Source organism: Aptenodytes patagonicus, chromosome 6 (genome assembly GCF_965638725.1).
Source record: "Aptenodytes patagonicus chromosome 6, bAptPat1.pri.cur, whole genome shotgun sequence".
NCBI classification, from domain to species: domain Eukaryota; kingdom Metazoa; phylum Chordata; class Aves; order Sphenisciformes; family Spheniscidae; genus Aptenodytes; species Aptenodytes patagonicus.
In genome coordinates, this window is record NC_134954.1 from 63,086,036 (window position 1) to 63,108,701 (window position 22,666).

The 22,666-nt window shown below is 42.2% G+C and overlaps 2 protein-coding genes across 3 annotated transcripts in view; one reads left to right on the forward strand and one right to left on the reverse strand.

The window, feature by feature from the left end:
* The window catches only part of HSPBAP1 (HSPB1 associated protein 1), a 40,012-nt gene extending 38,866 nt beyond the window's left edge, over nucleotides 1-1,146 (reverse strand). Inside the window, exon 1 of one of the 2 annotated variants that reach the window (XM_076342969.1) lies at nucleotides 924-1,146. In XM_076342969.1, the coding sequence (XP_076199084.1) occupies nucleotides 924-960 (37 nt within the window). In that variant the 5' untranslated portion in view covers nucleotides 961-1,146. The remainder of the gene's footprint in view (nucleotides 1-923) is intronic. The other variant, XM_076342968.1, reaches the window with a different exon arrangement.
* A 272-nt stretch (nucleotides 1,147-1,418) lies between these two features.
* SLC49A4 (solute carrier family 49 member 4) overlaps nucleotides 1,419-22,666 on the forward strand; it is a 71,550-nt gene continuing 50,302 nt past the window's right edge. Inside the window, exons 1-2 of the mRNA XM_076342970.1 lie at nucleotides 1,419-1,870; nucleotides 21,434-21,527. Of these exons, the coding sequence (XP_076199085.1) occupies nucleotides 1,516-1,870; nucleotides 21,434-21,527 (449 nt within the window). The 5' untranslated portion in view covers nucleotides 1,419-1,515. The remainder of the gene's footprint in view (nucleotides 1,871-21,433; nucleotides 21,528-22,666) is intronic.

Here is a 22,666-nt window from a genome sequence, read left to right on the forward strand (position 1 = left end):
CCTCAGTCTAGCAAACAGAGCTGTGCGGGCTAAACAAAATGCAATGTCCGTACGTTTTGGGAAGAATTTCATGGGAGTGTGTGGTTTTGGCTGCAAAACCACAGGATAGGCACCACGTGTGAAATTCAGACGTACGCTGCCCAGCACATCAACAGAGTTACGACACTGACACTGGATCTAAAACCAGCCCACGTGGATCCCACTGTTCAGCTCTCCCCAAATAAGCACACAGGCATTTATCAAGCCAACTTCCAGACTTTGTGACAGAATGCCTAAGCAAGCCAAAGTGAAATACCTCATTTCTTCAGGGAAGATGAAGCATTGTGCAGCATACGAGCCATTAATTTTATGACAAGTGCAGATGGTAGATATACAGATAAATACCCACGCGACCTAATGGAATTAATATATACTTGATCTATTTAAATTGTAAGAGTTTCTAATGAGCTCAGTGTAGCCCACATGATGGTATATTCATCCAAACTCTTTTAAAATGGATTTAAGTGCAGGCTGTAACTGAATCCTACTATTTCCCCCCCCCAATTCGGACCACAACGGGTTTGTATCCACCTCAACGCAAAACAATTTACTTGTCCCTTTAAAAGAACAGATACCCCGGAGAAGCTCAGCTGCATTATTTCCCTGCATGAAGGTACCCACGCTTGCTGAAGGCCCAACCTAGCTCTGCCCTCTGCGACGGCAGCGGTAACGGGCCCACGCCTGAGAGGGACGTTTCGGAGGAGCTGAAGGAGAGGCATGGAGGCCCCGCTCCCGCCGGCGCTTCGCCCCCCCGTTCCCGCCCCGCGCTGCCGGGTCCGGGCCTCCCCGCGCAGTCGGGCCGCGTCAGGCCGCAGCGCGGCGGGCCCGGGTCGGGGCGGCGCCCTCCGCGGCTGGGCGGGCGCGGAGGGGCGAGGGGCACCTACCCGGCGCGGGAGGACGGCGGCTCTCCGCCCCGGCCATGCTCCTCCGGTCTCTCCCTCCGGGGCGACTCTGGCGGGCTCTGCTCGGCACCGCCCTCGCTAATGGAAGGGGCACCCTGCCCGGGCGTGAGCCCGGCCCGCTGCGCCCTGCCGCGCGGGGCGGAGCCGCGGTAGCAGCGTGACGGCCGGGGCTGACAGCGGCCCCGAGGCAGGTGCTCCCCCCCGTCCCCTTCGGTGACACTCGAGGGGCCCCTCGTCCCTCAGCGGCGGCTCCCGCGGGCCGCCCCGCTCCTGCCCCGGGACCCGAGTCCCCTCTCCCCGCGGGGCTTCGTCGCCCCGCACGTCCCCACAGGCCGGGGGGCTGCGGCTGTCCGCCGGCACGACTCCCTCCCCGCCAGCGGCAGGCCCGGCTCTCCTCCCCGGCGCCGCTTCCCTCCTCCCCTCGCCGGCGGAGGAAGGAGGCGGCCGCCGGCCCTCCCCGACCGCGCATGCGGCTGTGCCGGGCCGGGGCAGCGCCGCCGCGCTCGGGGGTTGAAGTGTGGGTGTCCCTTCCCCCAGCCCCGTCCGCGGCGGGACCCCGTCAGCGCCCCCGCAGATGGGCTTAGGCTGGAGCAGCGCGGAGGAGCGGCAGCCTCTCCTGCCGCCGCCGCCGCCGCAGCAGCAGCAACGGCGGCGGCCGCAGCCGCGGGGGCCGGAGCGGGGCCCGACGGTGCCGGTGCCGCGGCTGGCGCCGTTGGCGGGCCGCGTCTACGGGCGGCGGTGGCTGGTGCTGCTACTCTTCTCGCTGCTGGGCTTCGCGCAGGGCCTGGTGTGGAACAGCTGGGGCCCCATCCAGAACTCGGCCCGCCTGGCCTTCGGCTTCAGCAGCTGGGACATCGCCCTGCTCGTCTTCTGGGGGCCCATCGGCTTCGCGCCCTGCTTCTTCTTCATGTGGCTCATGGACAAGAAGGGTGAGCGGGGCCGGGGGCGGCGCGGCCGGGGGGTCGGGACTCCCCGCCCCGCTCCTGCGGCTTCCTCCGGGCCAGGCGGGGACGCCGTGGCCGTGTCCCGCCGACGCCGCGGTGAGGGGCGGCGTGGTGGTCGTGAGGGCGGGGAAGGAGGCGCCGTCGGCCTGGGGCTGCCCGTTGCGCTCGGGGCTAGTGGCCTCGGTGCTAAAGGGGGATGACTAATACTTTAAAGGTATCATGAGTGCTATTTTCAGTACACTGCTCAAACAAAGGCACATCAAAGGCCATTCACGAGGAAGGTACTTAAGCTGTTCCTGAAACTAAGAGGAACCACGGCATCTTAGTCGCGGCTGAGGTGTGGGTCTGGAGATGTGCTTCCTTCTGGCATTGCCATGCGGGTGTTTGACCTGGAGATGGTCATGTTTTCTGGTAATCGGCTGTGATCCAAATGTGTTGATGTTTGGATCAAGTAATGTCAGTGCTCAGGGCGGCCACTGCACCTTGAAAGAAATACTTCATTTTTAAAAGCAGACTGAACACTAAGTTGGTGGTTTGCTTTTAGTTGCGCTAGGGAGATGCAAAGACAGCGAATGTAAACCAGAAGTTGTGCTCTGGGGTTTCAGAAGATGAGCGCGAGGGAGAGTTTCCTAATTTGTGTTCAGGCCATTGCGTCTCGGTAGCAAACTTCTGAAAATGGTGTTTGTCTTTGGAGAACTTCTCTGGGGCCTGTGCAGTTTGTTTGTGGTCACCCTGGGGAGTGCTCTGGTGAGGTCAGGTACCTCTGTTTATAGATTTGAGCTTTTGGGCCTAAATCCACAGAAGCGTTTAGTCTTTTAATTCCTGTTTAAACAGGCCTCTAAACAGGAGATAGGAGCCTACATACCCTTGTGGCTCCTGATGTTAAGTGGTACTCATTCCATTTATTTAGGAATTAATAGCTCATTTGTGGGGAAGGAAGGGGGGAAAGTGAAGGCAGGCAGAGAGAAAATTGTAGCTGAGAAGGCATGTGTCTCAAAACTGGAATTGCTTTTCCTAAAACTGAAGAGGCGTTGGGCAAATAAAACCTATTGGGCTGAAAATACATTCTCCAAATGAGTCCATGGTGGCTGTACAGCCAGTCTCCTCTCAAGCAATTTAGACTTAAGTTGACAATGTCTGTCTAGACTGCTGTATAATAGTGTTGTTAATTATCTTAAAATTAAAGTAAGTTACTTTTTTTTGTACAGTGAAGACAATGACTGCTCATGGTATGAAGGAAATAAAGCTAAACTTGAACCTATGCCTGTAGAACCGAGTCTGTATTTTTATTTCTTCATTTTCTACAAAGTTGATTGAGGGATGCAAAAAAATACTGGAAAAGTTTTGAAGTAACTCATGGAAGAAGAAACATTAGTGTTTTATTGTTTCTTTAATGTGATTGGTAATGTAGTTGCTGGATTTCTTGGTTTCACATGTAGCTTGTTTTAATGAGAATATGTATACAAGTGTTTTCTTTATTACCGTAACTGATTGCTTGGGTGTTTTTCTTTTTTTTTTTTTTTAATTTTTAATTTCCATGTTCCTTGGAGATACTGATATGAACTACCCCTTTGCTCTTGCTTTGTTGCTTTCCTTGTTGAGAGAATTTTGGTTGGTAGCCTAAATAGAGCATCTCAACTCATTGGCTTTATGCATAAGGAGTACATAAGGGCTCTGGAGCATGGTTTTTTTGCACAGCAGCAGATTTTGTGGGAGCCCTGTTGTGTTTCATGCTGTTTTCTGAGTCTGAATGATTTGCACAGAGAATGTGGTGCTGTTCACTTTGGAAGTGGCGGTGGAGTCCTGCCACTTGGTTTCTCATGGAGCAAAGAGGAGAGCTACTGCTGCCCAACTCTCCCATGGGGCGGTTTCCACTGGAGGCATGTTGCGGGGAGGTGTCTGCTCTTTGGAGTAGGCATGTTCTGGGAGAGGCTTGACTCTACTGCTTTGAAGCTGTAAAGTTGGATGGGTGTGACCTTGCAAGAGCAGTATTTCACTTGCTTAGGGGTACAAATGCTTGTTGTTAGACCAAATTTACTCTCCGTACCAAAAATATAGAGGAACGACACCATTTACTCTCCTGGCTTCAATCATCTGTCATTGGAGTTAGCTAGTAAAGGAACTGTCAGGAAAAAAATGTATTTGTGAAGTGTCAACATGTAAAACCTGGCATGTATCAGAAGCATGACACTGTAGATGATGCATGTCAGAATTTGAGAGAAGATTCTGCTTTTAGATAGTCCTATACTTCACAGTTAGAAGTATATCTAACTGGTATTGATACGTAGCTGCCTGCTGTCAGTTAAGTGTGATTTTGTGTTAGGATGCTTCAGACGAAGTCCAAAAGTATTTGTCTTTATGCTACAATGAACAACTAAAAACCAAATAGTTTGAAACATAAATCTGTTTCCATACCAAACTTCTGTTGTATTATTTGTGTGCCTGTTTCTTATTTCAGTAGTGCTTATAAGGGTGTGGTCACTTTTTTTTTTTTACCTTTTAAGTAATTAGAAGTTGAAAGATTGAATATTAAGCAATAGGCATGTTAATAATCCTACTTGGAAGAAGCATTTCTTGGGCTGCGTGATTCAGTTCCATCACAGCTTCTCAGAGATGTGTGGGGTCTTCTGAGAAGAGAGGACAGCAGTGTTTATTTTTAGTACAAGGTATGCTAAATAAGCTCCAAATTATCTGTTCTTCAGTTCTGTATAGAAGGCATCCAAGATGGAGAAATTACACTTTTTTTGTTTTCTAACCTCGAAAGGTTTCTTGGCCTTTGTGACCTTTTCCCTCCTGGCCTGCCAAGTGTGTCTCCTGGATTTTTTTTTTTGTGGAGGCCTGTTTGCAGGTGACACAGGTAATGCAGTTGGAGAATGGGAGGAACATGTGGGCTGGGAAAGGTGTGTAGATGGTATCTCTTGGCTCCCTGGGGAATTTCTGCGGGAGATACCACAGGGAACTGTACGCCTCCCCCAAGGACTCTGATGACCCAGAATGGCTACTGGTGTCAGGAGCAGCGTGACAAACAGTCTTGGTTGGCTAAGCTCACGTTCCTGTAGATCTATAGGGATTTCCTGGTTTTTTTTAAATGAAATTGAGGGTGAATTTTCATCAGGAGAGTAGTGATGGTCTTAACAACGCTGTATTTGTGAAAAATCTTACTTGAAGGTCTGAACAGACTCAGTAGGAATATGCAATTTTTTTTTTTTTGAAGGGTGATAACACTGTATTTTAAAGTGTCTTTGAGATATTGAAGGAAGTTTGGATTTAGCTGGTGTTTCTGTAAGGTGTGTATGTTGGAAGCTAGTTTGTATTTTTTTTCTGAGCTCTTGTTCTCAAAAATACATTCATTTTCAGATGCGTAGATCACAGCTGGAAATTCTTCTTCGGGGAGCGAGCCCTGTTCCTGTTCCTGCCTCCCTGCTTCCTCTGGCTGAATGGAGACTTCTGCCAGCGTGCTCTTCCTTGGGACCCTGGAGGAGCTTCCCATGCTCCTTGGCTAGGGTGCTGTCATAGGGACAGTGGTGGCATCTGTAACGTCTCCTAGTCCTGTTCTGGGATGGGTGCATGTTGAAACTCAGGAATTATGTTTGTGTGCATCATTTTTGAGTATGTGCCATTTTGAAGTAGGTTTGAAAACCCTTTTCCATAGGTGGAATTACAGGTGTTGTCTTGGTTGGTTGGTTTCTTATTGAAGAACAGTTAAAAGATGGAGTGTGCCATGGAGCTAAATGTGGCTTATCTGGTGCATTTTCTTTAGCAATAGGATTAGAGAGTCCTTGTTTAAATGATAATTACCTTTAGAGATTCAATAAGACTGAAATTAAATGGGAGATTACTTCAGTGTGCTGTTGGATGGACCCTTGTTGTTTACATGATTAAAATTAGCTACAATTTGTTACATGATGCTTGAGTGTTTATGGATGTTTTGTGCCTTGAGTGTTTCACTTCCTGGGAACTGTAAATATAAGCATACAGAAGTGTTAGGATGTTTATATATCTAATTCCTATTGAAATAGGAAGCTTACATCCTTCTATGGATCTGGTTCACTGTTTTTTTTGTTTGTTTGGGTTTTTTTATTATTAGTTAAGTTCATAGTTACAAGGTGAGACCTAGAAGTAATATATACTGTAAGTCTTCATTATGTTACCATATAATCACAAAGAGGCAATGAAGAATGAAATACTTTATGCTAATTTACATTAAACAAATTGAACAGAATGGTGATTTTTTCATTAATTTTTGGAATACAGTGAACATAGTTTTATATTGAGTTTGAAGAAATGTGACATATTACTTGTAAAAGTGAAATTTAATCTATTTCTTGGTCCTTCTTTATAAAATGGAATATGCTTACATGGGTTGCATAGACATTCTTAGTAACTTTATTTTGCTGAAATTAAATTTACATAGGATTGTTATCCTTGTGATTAAATTATGAAGTAGAGAGAAAACGTCAATAATCAGATTTTGGTTTTTAATGGAGATTGGCTTGTCTATTGAAGCAGTGAATGTTTTTACTTTTATGAATAGTTATTCCTTTCCTGAATATCAAACTCTTGATTTCATTGCTGTCTCCTAAATCATGCTTCTCAGTTTCCTTCTCTGAGACATTTGATAGTTCTTATCTCTTCCACTTGGGAATTTTGAGGTTAAATCCTTTAATACAGTCTGACAAAATAGTCATGAATATTGAGTATGAATAGTAAATCGGGCCTTACTAATATAAAAAGTCTTAATAACTATTCTCTGTACAAAATAAACTACACATGATGGATAAAGAGATTTCTGCATAGCAGCTTTCATGTTTGAAGTTCCCAGACTGTTGCTTTGTGCTACATGCATGGAAACACTGATTTTGATTTCAGGGGACCTCTGGACTCCTCTAACTCACATGTAGGGTCACTGCGACAGAAGGGAGAAGTGAACTTGTTCTCCCCCTAGATTTTCATCTAGGAAGTGTTTGTGAAATGCCTTTGGTTTTATTTTGAGAGATGTGAAGGTGGGTACAGAGAGCAAAGAGGAAGCAGGTGGTTGTTCCAGAAGTCAGTGGAATGGTCAAGTGAAGCCAACAGATGGGGAAGACTTTCTTTTTCCTAGGTGTTTCCATTGCTCTTGGCATCTCAAGGTCCTTGTCCATCATTCAGGCTCTCAGACAACGTGGTAGTAAATATAAATTGGAGCCTCTTACTAATAACTTAGAAAAATTGCAGTAGGTCTAGTTGCTGATAGGTATCACTTGGTATAGATGGACAGTGTGAAGTACTTTCCATGGTGGCACTCATAAGAACATGCTGAGTTTTTAATGGAAGTATTCATAGTTCTGTCGTGTCCCAAGCGATCATAAACACATGGGGTTTTGGTTAACAGAAGGAGGACAAAAATAGGTGAGTCGTGAACCTTTAAAGTCTGAGAGTTTTCATCTTGTGGCAAAGAAACACATTTTTAGCTCCTTTTTGTAATGATGTCAGAAACAGATTTTTCTTATCTGAGATGCATGACTGCAGGATATGTGGCCAATATTTCAAAATGACCAATTTGATAATTCACAGGTCAAGTTCAAGCATGAGCCTCAGCTAAAGATGCCTAGGGTAAGACTCGGCGTAAGGCTGTAAGACTTTAATGTAATTTGGTGAAATCAAGCTGAAAGGATTTACACACTACACCAATAGAAAAGGTTTATGCAGACTTTATGGTTTCGGTAGGTTAGTACAGCCTACAGGAAAGAAATACCCATGGGAAAACTTACAGGTATGAAAATGTGGGTAGAACAGCAAGGAGCCGGTGAGAAAGGAAAGTGTGATGTTTCTGGCACTCGACTGAAATATGCCAAGATTACAGAGAGTAGTCTTATCATAAGCAACTGATTCTACTCAGTAACATTTATGTTAATGGAAAAGGTCTTGTTAACTCCAACAAGAGCAGCAGAAGGCTCTCTTGGATTTAATGGAAGCTAAATGTGAACTTAGTGCTTTAGTTTAAAAAAAAAAAAGGGGGGGGGAGGGGGGAAGAAAATGCCTTGACTCATTTGCCATGAAAGCTGTATATATTTGGTGAAAAGGCAAGTGATTAATGCACTTCAAACAAGTGCAAAAGGAATTTGAAGGAAAATATCTGTTTTACCCCAGTCTGTTCTCTCTCATCCTGTAGACATCTTCTACTGCATGCTATGAATGATGCATATTTCATTGTCTTCTAAGTGATACTGATCCACACCTATCAAATTCCGTGAAAGGGATTAATTTTCCTAAGCTAACAAATCTTGGAAGAGATGAGATGAAGTATTGTTTTTCATGTGGAAAGATGAAAGAAGCAATTAGAGAGCTGAATATAGGTAAATCCCACTAGAGTAGATATTTGATCAGCTTGATTTTACAAAACTTATTTTGATGAGTTGCTAGTGTGTGTGTTTGTATAGACACGCTTTTCCTCTGCACCATCAGAAGAAAAGAAACAGGAAGACTGAACCGAACTTCGCTTTTGTTGCTTAATTTTATATACTGTGGCTGTATGGAAGTCCAGGGAGCATTTGTGCAAGTGCTTGCAGAAGTGAGGACTCATTAGAGAATTGATTGGCCCACCCTCACTGGAGTCAGGCGTGCTGCAAAAGATCACTTGAGATACACAGAGTGATTAGCAACATAGAGTGGTTTAATTAGGATCTGATGAGTTGTATTAACTTGATGCCACTATGATTCATCATAGCAATACTAGCTTGATTGTTAGCAGCACTTCCCATACCTCCTGATGGGCTAGGTTGAGATGAAAGCATCAATCATGGCTGTAGACAGATGTCCTCTTCTGGAGCTCTTTATGTTAGATGGTAGCACCCCCAGTCTCTGCTTAGTACTATGTTTCCACAGACATTTCTCTTTATACTACTACCCTTTATGCAACTCCCGTGCTCTTTGCACTCTTTGCACACTTCTTTGCAGCTGCGGCAGTGGTGCTAGGAGAGCTGTGTGAAACACCACATACTGAAGAATATCAGGAAACTGCATGCTGGATTTAAAATAACTTTTTCATGACGGAAAGTAAAATCCTAACATGTTTACTATTCTCACATGAGCTATGCAATGGCCATGTTATCTGAGGATAATGTTATCTTAGGCTTTGGTGCACTGAACATACAGGCACACTGAGCGTGGGGTATGTAATTTGCTATACCTTGATGTTAACAAATTGATGAACAGGGAAATAATTTACCAGTGTAAAATATGATCCCTTACTTTTATTATGCAGCTGTTAACACAAGCAGTATTAAAGCACTTAGGCATCCCAGAACTGGGTCAGGACACTGTTGCAGCTGGGAAGATATTTTGTCAGCAGTAGCTTTTAGAAGTTGACTACAGAGAGTGTAATTCTAGGGCAGCTGTGCACTGATATCTCCCCTGTTGTATGCTCATGTGTTTTCACAACCCCTCACAACCTTCTCTTGACCCAAATCCTTCCTAATCGGACTGCTTCCTCTCTCTCTCTCCTGCCTCACCTGTGTGTCTCCTTGCTGTTGTGGTGCGCCCATCTTGTCCTCCAACTTCCCTCTGTCCTCCACTCCTCCTGCTTGTTGAGGAGTAGAGGAGGTTGGATGTGAGAAGCTCAGGGCTCAAAGGAGTGAGAGCAGATGTGAGAAAAGCCCTTGGATAGGTGGGAAGAGATAGAAAGAAGGGGAGAGTGTAGGCAAGGTAGTGAGTGGGTGACGCATGGATGCAGAAGCGAGATCTAGAGCTGGAGGGCAGGGAGTGGAGTGGATGGGAAAGGTGGAGGAATGAGCTGAGTAGGAGGCACAGGGAAAAGGACGCTGAGCGTCTTCCCCAGCAAGCAAGAAGCGGTAGTAAACATGACTTGGGTAGCCAGCAGCAAATGATGGGGGTGGTGTGTGCCTGCACCCCTTCTGGGCTGCCTGCACAGCATCCCAGCCACAGATCAGTAAACACAGCTTTTGTGAACTGGCTTGAGAAGCACTTTTAAAACCAAGAGCTGGGAAGTCTCTTTGAACGCAGTTGACCTTTTTGCCTTTTCTTATCTCCAACAAGGTCCCAGTCTCCTGTCTCTGCACAACCCGATCTCAGAACTCTGCCTGGCAGTGCCTCTCATCGGTCAGAGGGTGCAGTCGGTCCTTCCTTCACCCTCCCCTTTCCTGAGGCACCCCAGGCCATGGCTGTCTGCTCCCTGCGGGGCTCCGCGGGTGCTGCCGGCGCAGAAGAGGGCAGCTGTTCCTTCTTGCGTGGGTTTGGTGGTGACGGGTGTCTGGCCTCGTGATGGAGGCACGAGCAGGATGCTGGGGTGGATGTGGCTGCTCGGGGTGGTGTCTCTCCCCTTCTGGAAGGCCTTGTGGAACGGGACAGGAAACACTAAAATACCATTACATTGCCCACTACCTTGCTGCGTTTTAAAAACATTTAAATTTTGCCAATCTCCTTTCTTCTAGAAGTTTTTAACAGTGTGGCAGCTGTGCTACAAAAAGGTAACTGGTGCTAACTTCTATAACATAAATGACAACAATAATTCCACTGTTATCAAAGTCCCTTGGGCTTTCTCATAGATTTTTCTTATGGAAGTAGTAAAGTACTTAGGAAAGTAGTATTGCATTCGTTTTGCTAGCTGTATGTTTATACTATATTTATAATTCCTAGCTATTAGTTTATAATTCCATTAAAGAGAAAAAAGAGTAAATCAGGTTTTGGCCTGTGAAAGCTGAATCTGCTTCCTTTAAAGAAAACTGAGTCTGTTTCCTTTAAAGAATTAATATGATATTGTTTATTTTTCCTATCAGAAGAAACTAAGCTTGAACAAAGAAAGACCATTTTCATTTGGTAATGCTGAACTAACCCAGCTTTACTGATTTCTAAATTCCGGTAACAGCATTACCATTGCATAAACAACACAAATTTTATTCATTATTTTTGGCCAATGTTGTTTTTAGGAGTGAGTTTCATGTTACGTTTTAGGAGTGAAAAACTGAAGCAAATGCAAAAATGAGGTTCATAACTTTTTAATAAAGTTCAGATATTTTCTGTATTGCCAATTTCTACCTACTTTTTTTTTCTAGTAAGAAATGCCCTGCTTATGGGAAATGAGCCATGTAGAACAGGAGTATTTGCTTGCCTTTTCAGAGCTGAAGTAGAAAGTGCATAGCACAGGTCCTGAAATAACATTCCTGTTGTGAAAATCTATAGTCTGACATTGCCAAACAAAAATATTTGGTTTAAAAACACCCAAACCCCCCAAAAACAAGGTCAGTGCTGAGATGAGCAGAAGTAAATTTAAGAAACATGATGTTTTGATAATTCTCTGTTAGAATATTTTGCAAGTTTTCTTGGAGAACGTTGTTCTCCTAGTGGCAACCCAGTGGAGCCTCAGCTGAGCAGGCCAAAGACCTCACTGGTAGAAATTTCTTTAAGAATTTTTTTAGTTATAATCCTGGGGCAAGGGAAATCGTGGCTTGCTCTGCCTTTCTCTCAGTGGTGACATTCAGAGCTATTCCATCACTTCCTGCCATAATTTTGTTTTTTTGATAATTCTCATGTGCATGTGCTATTGTGGCTCTGTAGCCATGCTGTAACTATAATTGGGCTGCAGAAGCTTGTGATCAATGCTCCAACTTCCTCAAAAGCTACAAATTAAGCTTTCTCATGCAGATTTGTAGTAGAGAGGATTTTTAGATTTTTCCTCTTTTTAAAGCTGGAGATCCATATGACTCAGCCCGAGGGAGTGATGTGTTTTGAAAGTGAGAGGTCTTCTGCTTTTTGCAAAGTCTGCTGATGTTTTTCTGGAATACAAGATGTAAAATACAACTGCATTTAGAAACCTTTTGTTTTACTTGGTTATTTTTGATGAACGCCATCCCTTTTGAATATTTGAGAAAGGCAGAGTTGTTATATTTTAATTGACTAATCACGTGAACCTAAAGAATTGATCAGGAGCCTAAAAAATGTAATGGGTTTAGGACCGATTACAGTGCTGCAAAGGGTGTCTTTTAGGATGAACTATGTACCCTAAATAGTGCCTGATGCATTTCCATGTTAAAGTAATGTTGAAAATGTTCACAGAGAGGAAAATTGAAAGCTTACTCCAGTGACCTTTCCTACAAGTCACAAGACCCACATGGATGTTACGTCAATAGGACTTTTAAGGCTCTTTTTTCCCCAACTCACAGCAGGGATAGTAAAAAGGAGAAACTTTGCAGGTGCACTAGACAGTATTTAGCGTGGCTGCCAATCCTTGCTGCGTGGTTGCTTCTTGATACTCTGTCGTGGCAAAGCAAAATGCCTCTGTATTTCTTAAAATGAAGAATTTCATGCACCATTGGGTGGTGCAGGCAAGTACCACTAAGCCAATGACAGAACATCTTCCCTGATAGACGCGTACAAGAGAGATTGTTTTTCCTCTCTGTCGCCACAGGTAAGGATCTGTAGTTAGTTGTGTGGTAATTAAGCCTGCTGTGCAATCGGAGTCCTTGAAATGAGTGGGAAGAGAAAAGAAAAAGCTTCCTTCCCCCTTGTTGGGTGCTGAAAGGGCTTGGGTTGTCAGTGTTCGTCCAGGAATACAACAGTGAGAGCTGGAGTGAAGGCTTGTTTTCTTGGACTTTCTCTTGACTTGTTAATGAGCATTCATAATTTAGTTTGAAAATTAATGAAGAGGTTTAGTTCCCGACAGCATTATTAGCTATTTTTGTCAGTTGCTCTGCATCTCTCTCTATGTATACACTAGCACATGCGTACACACATGCACGCCCTGTTACGTAGTTTTTCAGTTTATCAAATGACAAAGATGGATTAAATGATTCAACCAAATCTTCATGTTTCAGTAAATATTGGAGTTGAGAGTAGAAAGCAGGTACCCGAGGTGAAGGAAGAAAGAACAACTCTTGCAAGTGTTTGTATATTAATTTCACAGATTCAGTAAGCACTCAGCTCTTTTTTTTATTGTATCCCAGCACTGCACTGACCCCAGGTGAAGAGAAGACCTGAATTACTAGCCTTTCTAATACTAATGGTGAGACTGGCTCCTGTTTCCATGTGTTTATAGCCTGAATAAACAAGGCAGAGCGGGGAAAAAAAAGAGAAAAGTGAAGCAGAAGATAAGTGGCCTGCCCAATTTCATAAGGCATGTTGAGAGATGCAGGTCCTGCTGCCCCAGGCCAGTGCTCTCTTCTCTCAGAGGCGCTCTGCAAGGATTAAGAGAGGTTCATTGCACTTGGATTAGTTGCAGATAAAATGGATGTTCTCCGCAGTAAAATGCGTAATACCAATAAACAGCTAAAATAATTGGTCTCCTCCGAAGCCAAGAAACATGGTATTAAAGAATAGGAGATATTTTAGTAAAGAGACTAAAACTGATTCTACAATCAGCATTTTGATCTGCAGGCAAATACCATTCAACTCAGCGCTTTGTTTATCTGTTCAGGCAAAATGTCAGTCTCTGGACTGATAAATAGAATTTACAACACTTACAGAAACTTGCAATGCAGATTTTTAATCTGCATCTTTTGCCATTTGTTTTTCCATTGTTGATGTTAAACTATTAGGATTCTTCAAAATCCTTAGCTGACATATGGAAGGAAATTTCAGTACTTGTAAATTACCTTTTTATACACACAGAAGCTCAGATTAAGCCTGTACAGTTCTTGAAATCAGGACTACTTTATTTACAGCACCAAACTTTTAACTTGCTGCACAAAGTCTGGAATACCTGTTTTGTGTTTACAGGTATAGTCTGCCACCAACAGTGGTTAAATCCACGTTAGCAGAGCTAACTCTGTAAGACACCATAGAAGGACTTGGGTCATTAAGTTTGTAACAGCTACGCTTAGAGGAGTAGAGATTTGGAGAATTAAGCTATACTTTCCCTGGCATATTTTTAGAGATTATTTATGTGCTTGCTTAACATGCTGGGAAAATGTTAAAACAGGTGGGTCCCCTGGTCATATTATCTTGACCTAATTGATGCAAATGAGACAAAAGCACACTGCATCCTCTTGACATGGTTGTGATAGCTTGTTCTTCCTTCTAACAGGTGCAGTCAAATTCTTATATCTAGGGTAAACAGAAAAATAATTATTTTAATATGCTTTAATTAATGTTAAAAATGGGGGGAAAAAAAAAGAAAAAGACCCTGAAGCAAGAAGAGTATTTACAATACAATACAAAGTGAGCACAGCAGTTTGAGTGTGAATACGTAAGTATCTTGGTTCCCTTACAGTCAGGGTGCACATAGAGAAAGATGCAGCAGCTCAGGAATTGCGGGGTGGTTGTGTGATTGTCATAATAATTCTCAACTGCATTATATTTAGCTTTGCTTCTCACAGTTATGTCCTAGCAGCTTCTATATCTGTTTTAGTTGTTACACGTGTTCGGTCGTTTCCCTCAAAATGACTGTCTTCTCTCCGAAACACTTGGCTAGCTAAATTTTGTGCTTCGATTCTCTTAGTTATATTGGGATTTTTTTTACAGGATTCTTAACTAACCTCATAATTCAGGAGTGATGCTGTTCTTACAAGGACTCATGCGATGACGTTTCTGCAAATAATGCATGTTTTTTATCTGAGAGTAATACGGAAAAAAGGACCAGTGGGGATGAGTGTCAGACCTCATATTTTCAGTTTTGCACGCAGTCTTGCTGTGTCTGTCCAACAAGTGCTAGCAGCAGAAAAAGCTATCTTTGGGTCAGATCTGGTCTCTGGCACCAGTCTTTCTTCCTGATTTGGCAGGGGCTTCCCTGCGGGTTCCCCCGGATTGCTGGTGGTGACACTTCTGGGATACTGGCTTTTCTGAATTTCTGACCCTGATTAGGAAGTCTGTATCAAACCACAGGAACTATTTTACTTGAAGCTGCTCTGTTTATACATACAAAGTTTGTTTCCTCAAATTTAAGTTTTGCAAATAAATTAATTTATAAGAAATTTCAAACTCATTTTCATTACCTCCTACATCTACATTTCAAGAGGTTTCTAGTACATATTTTGTCTGGGGATCCCAGTCTGCCTACTATTTATGTCAGATGGAAATTGGAGCACAGTGTCTAGTAAAATCTGCCCTTGCCATGCAATCCTCCACTGGAAAGTGGAACTGGGCTGTGCTGTGAGATCCATACAGGAAAAGGTCTACTTTTCGTATCCGAGACAAGACTGGGGGTTGAAATGTAGCTTTGGGTCTAATTTATTTCAGACAGGTCCTATATGATAGAGCTTGGTTCTTACTATTTGATACCAGAAGGGTGCTGTCACCTGTCCTGCAGAATGCTTAAATGAGGTCACAGGGAGTTTGCTTCATTTTCAATCAGAAAAATATATTCAAGTCCTAAACCTTTTCAGTTGAAATTTGGATGCTAGTTTGGTAGTGCCACATCGAGCCAGGGGAACGGATGGAAACAATTGGCTTCAGTTTGTTTTTAAAAGCACAGCTTACAAAACATGGGGCAATAACAGAAGCATCAGCATCATGTAGCCAGAGAGAAAGGGAGATCCAGGTTGTGCTTAATAGCACCCCATGACATCTTAGCCATCAAACTAGGAGTAATTTTTGATTAGTTACATATGACCTGGTAGTTGTTCGCTCTTGCATGCAGTCTTTTTATTTGGTTCCCAATTTTTCTTGCTTCCGAGTGTAGTTGATGGGGATGTATTATTTTCCATTGAGTTTCCAAACACAATGTATGCTCCTCTGCAATCAAGTGCTTTTGTGGAATCCGAGGCGGGCCTGATATACTGATTTTTCAAGTTTGTTCCGTGTGTTAGAAAGATTTCAGGACCACAACTCAGCTATAAAGTCTTTTTACATCAGTGAAAAGCTTCTTTTCTTTTGCAAATTGTATTGCTTGATGCAAGGATGCTTCTTCTGAAAGAGGATTGCTGCTTATCATCCTTAATGGCAGTAGTAAATTTGGCAAAGTGCAGGCACAATGGAAGTTTTATTCACTGTGTTTAGTAGAAAGGTAGCAAATTTTTTTTGTGTGTATTTTAATCATGACAAAGATAACTGATCTTGTGAAAGTAAGTGGCACAGCTATTAGTATAATTATGCTAGAATTACATTTAAAATACAAAGATTCCTGGAGCAGTAGATAATGATGAAGCAGGGACTCTGTGCAGAGCTTTCAGGATTCCCTGATAACGTGAGCTGTTTAATCAAGCTTTTGTTTTAATATGGCTAAATGTAAAGGCACGCATTAAGGAGGGAGAGAAACAGACCCTTGCTATGAAACAGAGAATTGGTATTCAGCAAAGAAATCCATTTTAAAAAGGATGGTTGAATAATAAGGAGGGTATTTAGACAAGACAGAAAAACAATTCCAGGACCAAAGAAAAATAGTATAAGACTTGGAGCTCAGTGCTTTGCTTACTGAAACCAAAGGTAAAGGTTGTTTATTGTATGTTAACTTCATAGAAGGAAAAATGCAAGATCCTGTGCTTTGTTTTGTCAAGAAAGGCAGAGCAAGAATTTGTTTGAAAACTGTATTTGCTTTAAATTACAGGGAAAAGCACAATTTAAGTGACTTGTTGGAACAGCTGTTGAAATTGGGGAGTTTTTAATTTCCTGATGTGTGTGCATCAAGACAGGATTGATTATTTTTTTAGCTAGATATGCTTTAGTCAAAATAATAGCAGAGTAGTTAAGTGAATTAAAATGCTCTCAGTTTAGTGTCAGAAGGGATGGTTCTTGCTTCCAGCCTGGTCTTTAAAAACTGTGAAAATGTGCAGCAGGCTGATGTCACTTGTTTCTAATTAGAGCCTTGTTGTATTCTGCATTTGTAGGACTGATTTTAGTATCTGCAGCTGAAGGAAGGAAACCCCTCAAATGTTAATGTATCCGAGAGCAGGGTGTGTGGGCTGTACGAGGAAAATCCACTGCTGCCCGTGCCAGGTGGAGGGCTGAAGCTGGCAGCTTTTCCTCTGGCCAGACTTCCACTAATCTCAGCAGAAAGGTGAAAAGTGTTCTGCACATCCAACTGGAATTTCCCCCCCAAGACAGATGCTTCATTAGGAGGGGGGAAAAAACCAAACCCAAACAATACCTGCCATTTGTGTGATGCTCTGAACGAGAAGTGTGTTTCTCTCCGTGGGTCTGTAGCAGTAGCTGGGGAACCGGGGTGCTGCGTGTGCTGGCCTCAGCCGGGGCGGGAGCGGGGGATGCACAGGGTGTTTGCTGCCACTAGACAGCAGAAGTAGAAACTTCCGCTTCTTGACAAGCAGACAATTTTGACTTGAATGTGTGTTTTGTGTGAGTAAGGATTTGTTTTTTACAGTCTGTCAGTCACGTGTTTTATGATGTTTTATCGTAATGGATGATTGACAGGTGAGAGAAGGAACGGTCATACTTCTCAAAAGCTTACAAAGGCAACAAACAGTTGTTAATCATGTTCTCTTTCTGAATGACAAACTGATAATGTATAAATGGTTAGAACAAGTTAATTGTAGCTGTACAACATTTTTTATTAAGCTTCTTATTAAACTGGGCATAATAAATCACTTACTGGGTTACAAGTCAGTAATGCAATGTCAGGGGGTGAAATGCATTTTCTTTTCATGTACTTTAAAAAGCATCTTGAAAGTAAGGCATGCTGGAAGAGTTGTGGGGGATGCAACACCCACGTATGGGATGCTGTCGCTTGATGTTGCTGTGAGGGAGCTGAAGAGCAGCTGGGTGCCACCGGCGGCCGCTGCCTCCCACTCCGGTGTGAGACCACATTGGGGTGTGTCGGGTTTTGCTTGTTTTCTGTGTTGGGCTGTGGGTGGTGGGGGGCCTTGGGTTCATCACACTGTTTGCGTTGCTGCAGCAGCTGCTTTCCCAGCAGAGAGGAAAGGAAACTAGTGGGCCAGCTAGAAATGTCTCAGGGGCCAGATCCAGTCAGCATATCCTGCCGGCACAGGTAATCATTACTAGTTTACCAGTACAACATGTCTTGGCTGGATTAAAAGTCTGTGTTTTGCAGGAGAGTTAAGAGGATTGTGGGTTGAGAGTTTCTGTTAAATTTCTAATAGTGGCAGGAGTTTGGGGGTAGTTGTTTTAAAAAGAAATAAAAACCAGCAAATGCAGCATGGGCTGCTGAAGTTGTAAAGCAGACTGTGTTATTAGCTGCAGAAGGGTTAAACAACAATATTGACTGTTTCACTCATAAATGATAATTAATGTCTTTTTGTTACTGACTCAATTTCTGCTGCTAGCTTGGACTTTTCTGTTACTGTCAATGACGTTTGGCCGTTCTGAACGTGGCCACACTTTGCTCAACAGTCAGTGCAACCTGTGGGGCCCAGAAACCTCCTGCAAGAGCAGGGTGGGGATGAGCAGCTAACGAGCAGGGCTCCAAAGAACAGACAACTTCCTCCATTGGCAGAAAATCCCTTTCAAGGAGTTTCTTCCCTTTCCAGCCATGTGTCAGAAACCTCTGATAGAAGGGGACTAGAAACTGGATGATGGATTTTAAGAAGCTGTAGCTTCCCCCCTGCCCCCTCAATTACCGCTTGCATTTACAGGGTAAAATTAATGAAGTTAATTATATTTACTCAAAATCTTGGTTGTGTGAATTACTTGGATCTTTTAAAATAGAGAAATAATTTCTTGCAGGGTTCACAGGCTTTTTTTTTTTCAGGCTTGGTTGGTTACTTTGGTTTATTGTCCCCATGATGCATGCTGCTATCTGAAACGCTCTGGGGTGCACTTTTTAGAGTAATACAAGATGTCTAATTCTGATTAAGGGCCACTGCAATGTTCAAAGCAAAAATACTGAAATAATTATAGAAATACTATTAAAGACCGATTTCTAACAAAGATGAAAAGGAAAATGGATTTGGAGAGTTAAAATGTAAAGCAAAATAAAAGGGGAAGGTGCTTAGAGGTTAGAAATACATCATGTAATTAGCAAAGAAAATGTCTAATATGCTGCTTGTCTGACAGTCTTTTACTTGTTCACTTTGGTGTCATCATTTTCGACACGCAGCTTTAACCATAGGAATTTTTAGGGGTGTGTTTACGTGTTAAGGTGGAAAAAAATGGCCAAAGAATAATCTGGCTGATCAAAACGTTTAAAAGTGGTACATTACAGTGTATAGTATTCAAGATGAAGACTTTAAAGAATGTTTGGAGAAATCAAACATACTTGATTGTGAGGTGTTAACTGATAATTTTATTTTAAAATTACCAGACATGTAAAGTTGACATTAAAGATAAGCCTAGAATTAGGGCTGGGGGAGAACTTTGGCATCCAATTCAGTTTTCACCAAATTGTGTGTTGTTTTTCTTAGGAAACTTTTCTGCAGATTTAAATTAAAACTTTTTCTTGGTTTGTGTTTTTTGGTTTTGGGATTTTTAAAAAAATTAAAAATCATATAGAAGGTTTTTATTTGGAAACACTCCTCATGCATTCTGTGGTGATTTAAACTTAAATTTCTGTATAATACTCATTTACTACTGTGCCCTGGGCTTGCACCTAGCTTCTGCCTCCTGTGGCACCCCGTGAGCAGGACCTTCCAGGCTGGCTGTCTCTGTCTTTGTGTCTTCTGAAAGGCAGAACATGCCGTGCTTTGTGAAATGTAATTCAAAAAGACCATGGTTTACATGGAAAATATGAAGGTGATGTGTACGTTACTAGAGCTTTCCTGAAACATTGCAGCAGTGTTTCCAAATGGAAAACTTCAGATTTTTCAGTTAAAAGACCTGTGTTTCGATTTTTCCATCAATAAAATTCTAATTCTCATTGTGTACAAGTCCTCATTGTGCACAAAAGCAATGCTAACAAAGATTCATTTCCCAGGAGAAAAGGCAAAAGCAGCGCATATGCGATCCCGATACAAATAATTACCCCCACAACATATGCAGTATGGTAATACGGGGTTAAGCATGCCATGTGAAGGCTCATGTGGTGGCCCAGCAAACATGAAGAACAACAGGATTTTGAACAGCCGTATTATCCGGACATTTAGTTAGGGCTCTCTGAACAGGCACGCTTGAAAAACCAGTTTAACAGCAACACGTACTGGTTGAGCGCAGAGTGAAGCAAGTAAGCCTGGGCGGGCACTGGAAATCCTTTAAGGAAACAAATATTCTCGGCTGTTGATACTTCTCCAGGGCATCAGGGATGTGAGGTGTCCTTCAGGGTCACAGGACTGCAGTTTGCATTCCTTTTGTTAATGACTGAGCCATACCAAAGGAAGTCATACTTCCATTTCAGAAAACCTGTAATATTAACTTCTTTTTGTTTGGGTTGTCTTGGGCTAGGTTGATTGAGAGAGGAGCCATCTTTGGTTTGGTTTGTGCAGTGTCCAGCACAAGGAATTACATACCCGTGATTGAGGTTCACTAAGAGCTGTTGCAATAAGAGCAAAGTGATGTCTCGTCCTCTAAAATTACATTTTAGTAAAATACATGCTCTAAAACCCCCATAAAATTCACATGGAGACAAAATATTTAATGCGACTACTGGTTGAATTGTACTGATTACAGGAGTCATAGAGTGTGCACTTCTCTGAAAATTGGCAGTTTTAGAAAGAATCAAAATCGTTTGCTTGTTAGGTGAGTTATCACAGGGACTGGTCTTTTTCTGTCTGTGTTTTGGGTAGTTCTAGTTTCACCTAAAAGTTAGAGATACTGTGTGTTTGTCATCATTTAATTGTTTTTATTATGTTCTGCTAAGAACATGGAAGCCCTTTATTTTCTATTTGTTGCTGTGAAATTGTTTCAAGTTTTACGACTTCACAGATACAGACTGTATCAGCAGTTTCTAATTGTGCATAGTTATGATTTTGGTGTTTTACAAGATTCTGGAGGTTAAGTCCCTCAGCTGTCACTGTTCTCTTTCTGTTTGCTGCTGATGGAAACACCTTAGCAGCAGCAAGTAAACTGCTGGCAAAAGGAATTGCAGCACTAAGATGAAGTTGTTTCTAATCTAAGTGCTTCTTGGTCGAGAATCGCATTATGAGGAAAAAACATTTTCAAGGAATCAGTCAATTGTACCTTTTTTCTAATGTACTATATTTACAATCTCTGACAATTTGAGCTGAGTGCAGCGAAAACCTGGCCTAATTGCAAGGGCTGCAAAAAAATACTTGTACTTTTTTCCCCTGAATAAATGGTTAGTTCTTCAGGATGAAATGCATATCTGCGTTATGAAAGAAAACAGTAACAGTTCTGTGTCTGTGCTCATTAAGTGGTTGGAAAAGAATGTACAAGGCCAGATTTTTCTTTGGATCTACCTAGATTTCAGATCACACACTGGAGCATATTCTCTGATGCTTCTAATTCTGAAGGGAATATTATACATTTTGATGATACTTTTATTATCACTTTTCACTTCCAAGAATGTCTAAGATTTTGGGTACAGTCCTGTGCAATAGTATGCCAAGAGTCAGCCTTTGTAATTCTGGAGTGTAAGTATAGAAAATAACACAGCATTTCATAATGTATCTATAATTCATATCAGCACCAAAGTGTTTATGATTTGAAAGAGATATGCATTACTTCTGTGAGACTGCATGTAAATACATATATTTAGGCAACTTTTTTTTGCAACGTTGCTGACTTAACTTGTAAAATACTGTTGTTTTTTCATCTTAGGTCTGAGGGTAACTGTGTTACTAACATCATCCCTCATGGTATTGGGAGCTGGACTGAGATGTGTTCCAGTTTCAGACCTAGAAATTAGGAAGAAGTAAGTGAATTAGTTATTTTTAATATACATATTTTATACTTTCTGTTAATGTAACTTTTGCTGCTACTGCAATGAAATGTTAGTACAAATTTTCTGTATGAATTTGATACGCCAAATATTTGTTGTGTAGATGTGGGCTTATGTGCCTGCTTTGCTTCTTAAATTGATTTTTCTAGTTCTTTTTCTACATAGTATCTGAAGATCAGAAAGCCCTTTACAAACTTGAGTTAATTAAGCCTCACCCCATCCTGCATAACTAATATTAATCTGCTTTGCAAACAAGGAAGTAGAGATTTAGAGAGGTTCAGAAACTGTCCCAAAATCACACAGGGAACCATGCCACAAAACCCAAAAATATGTAATTTATATGCAAATGTTAAATAATTAGTTCATGTTTCTCATATCGGATATATGGGATTGTGCAGTGAGACAGATGAATTCACACGAAATGGCCTTTTTCATGTAGTCTCTTCCAGTTTGCATTCTAAAGTAGTTTTGTACTTTGTGGTTGAAATGAATGCCTTCTGTACACATGCAATTTAAAAGTTTGTGATAGAGACAGATTCCGTCCTAAAAATCACACAATCCAAACAATTCAATTGTCCTGTCAACATATCCTGAACCTGGGAATCCTCGGTAAGTACAGGAGTCACACACACTCTAGGGAATATGGATCACTTGTTCACTTAACTCTTGCCTCTCATGCTGAAGGAGGAAGGAGTACAGGCATTACTACATTTTTCTGCTGCTTTAAAAACAGTAGTAGCACTAGCTCTTCACTAGTTATGCTTGCATAATATGTAAGTATTAAGAAAATAACTTACTTATAAAAGGTTTTTATGTGTTGTTTTTCCCCTTGAATTCTAGTCAGCTTCCAGGCAGTCCTTGTATTATTTCAGCAGGTTCCTTTTTTCTTCCTTAGTATTGCTTACCCTGAAAATCAGCTTGGAAACCTTTAATTTGAGAATGAAAATGTTTGGTGTGAAGTAGAAGGCAGATGACTGGGTACCATGGATAAAACAAAGGAAGGAGGAGGTTCAGAGAGAGGACTGAGAATGTAATAAACACATTGATTGTAAAACTAACCCCGATGAGGAGTGAGTAGCTAGTATGTAATGAATGGCTTAGTAAACTAAGTG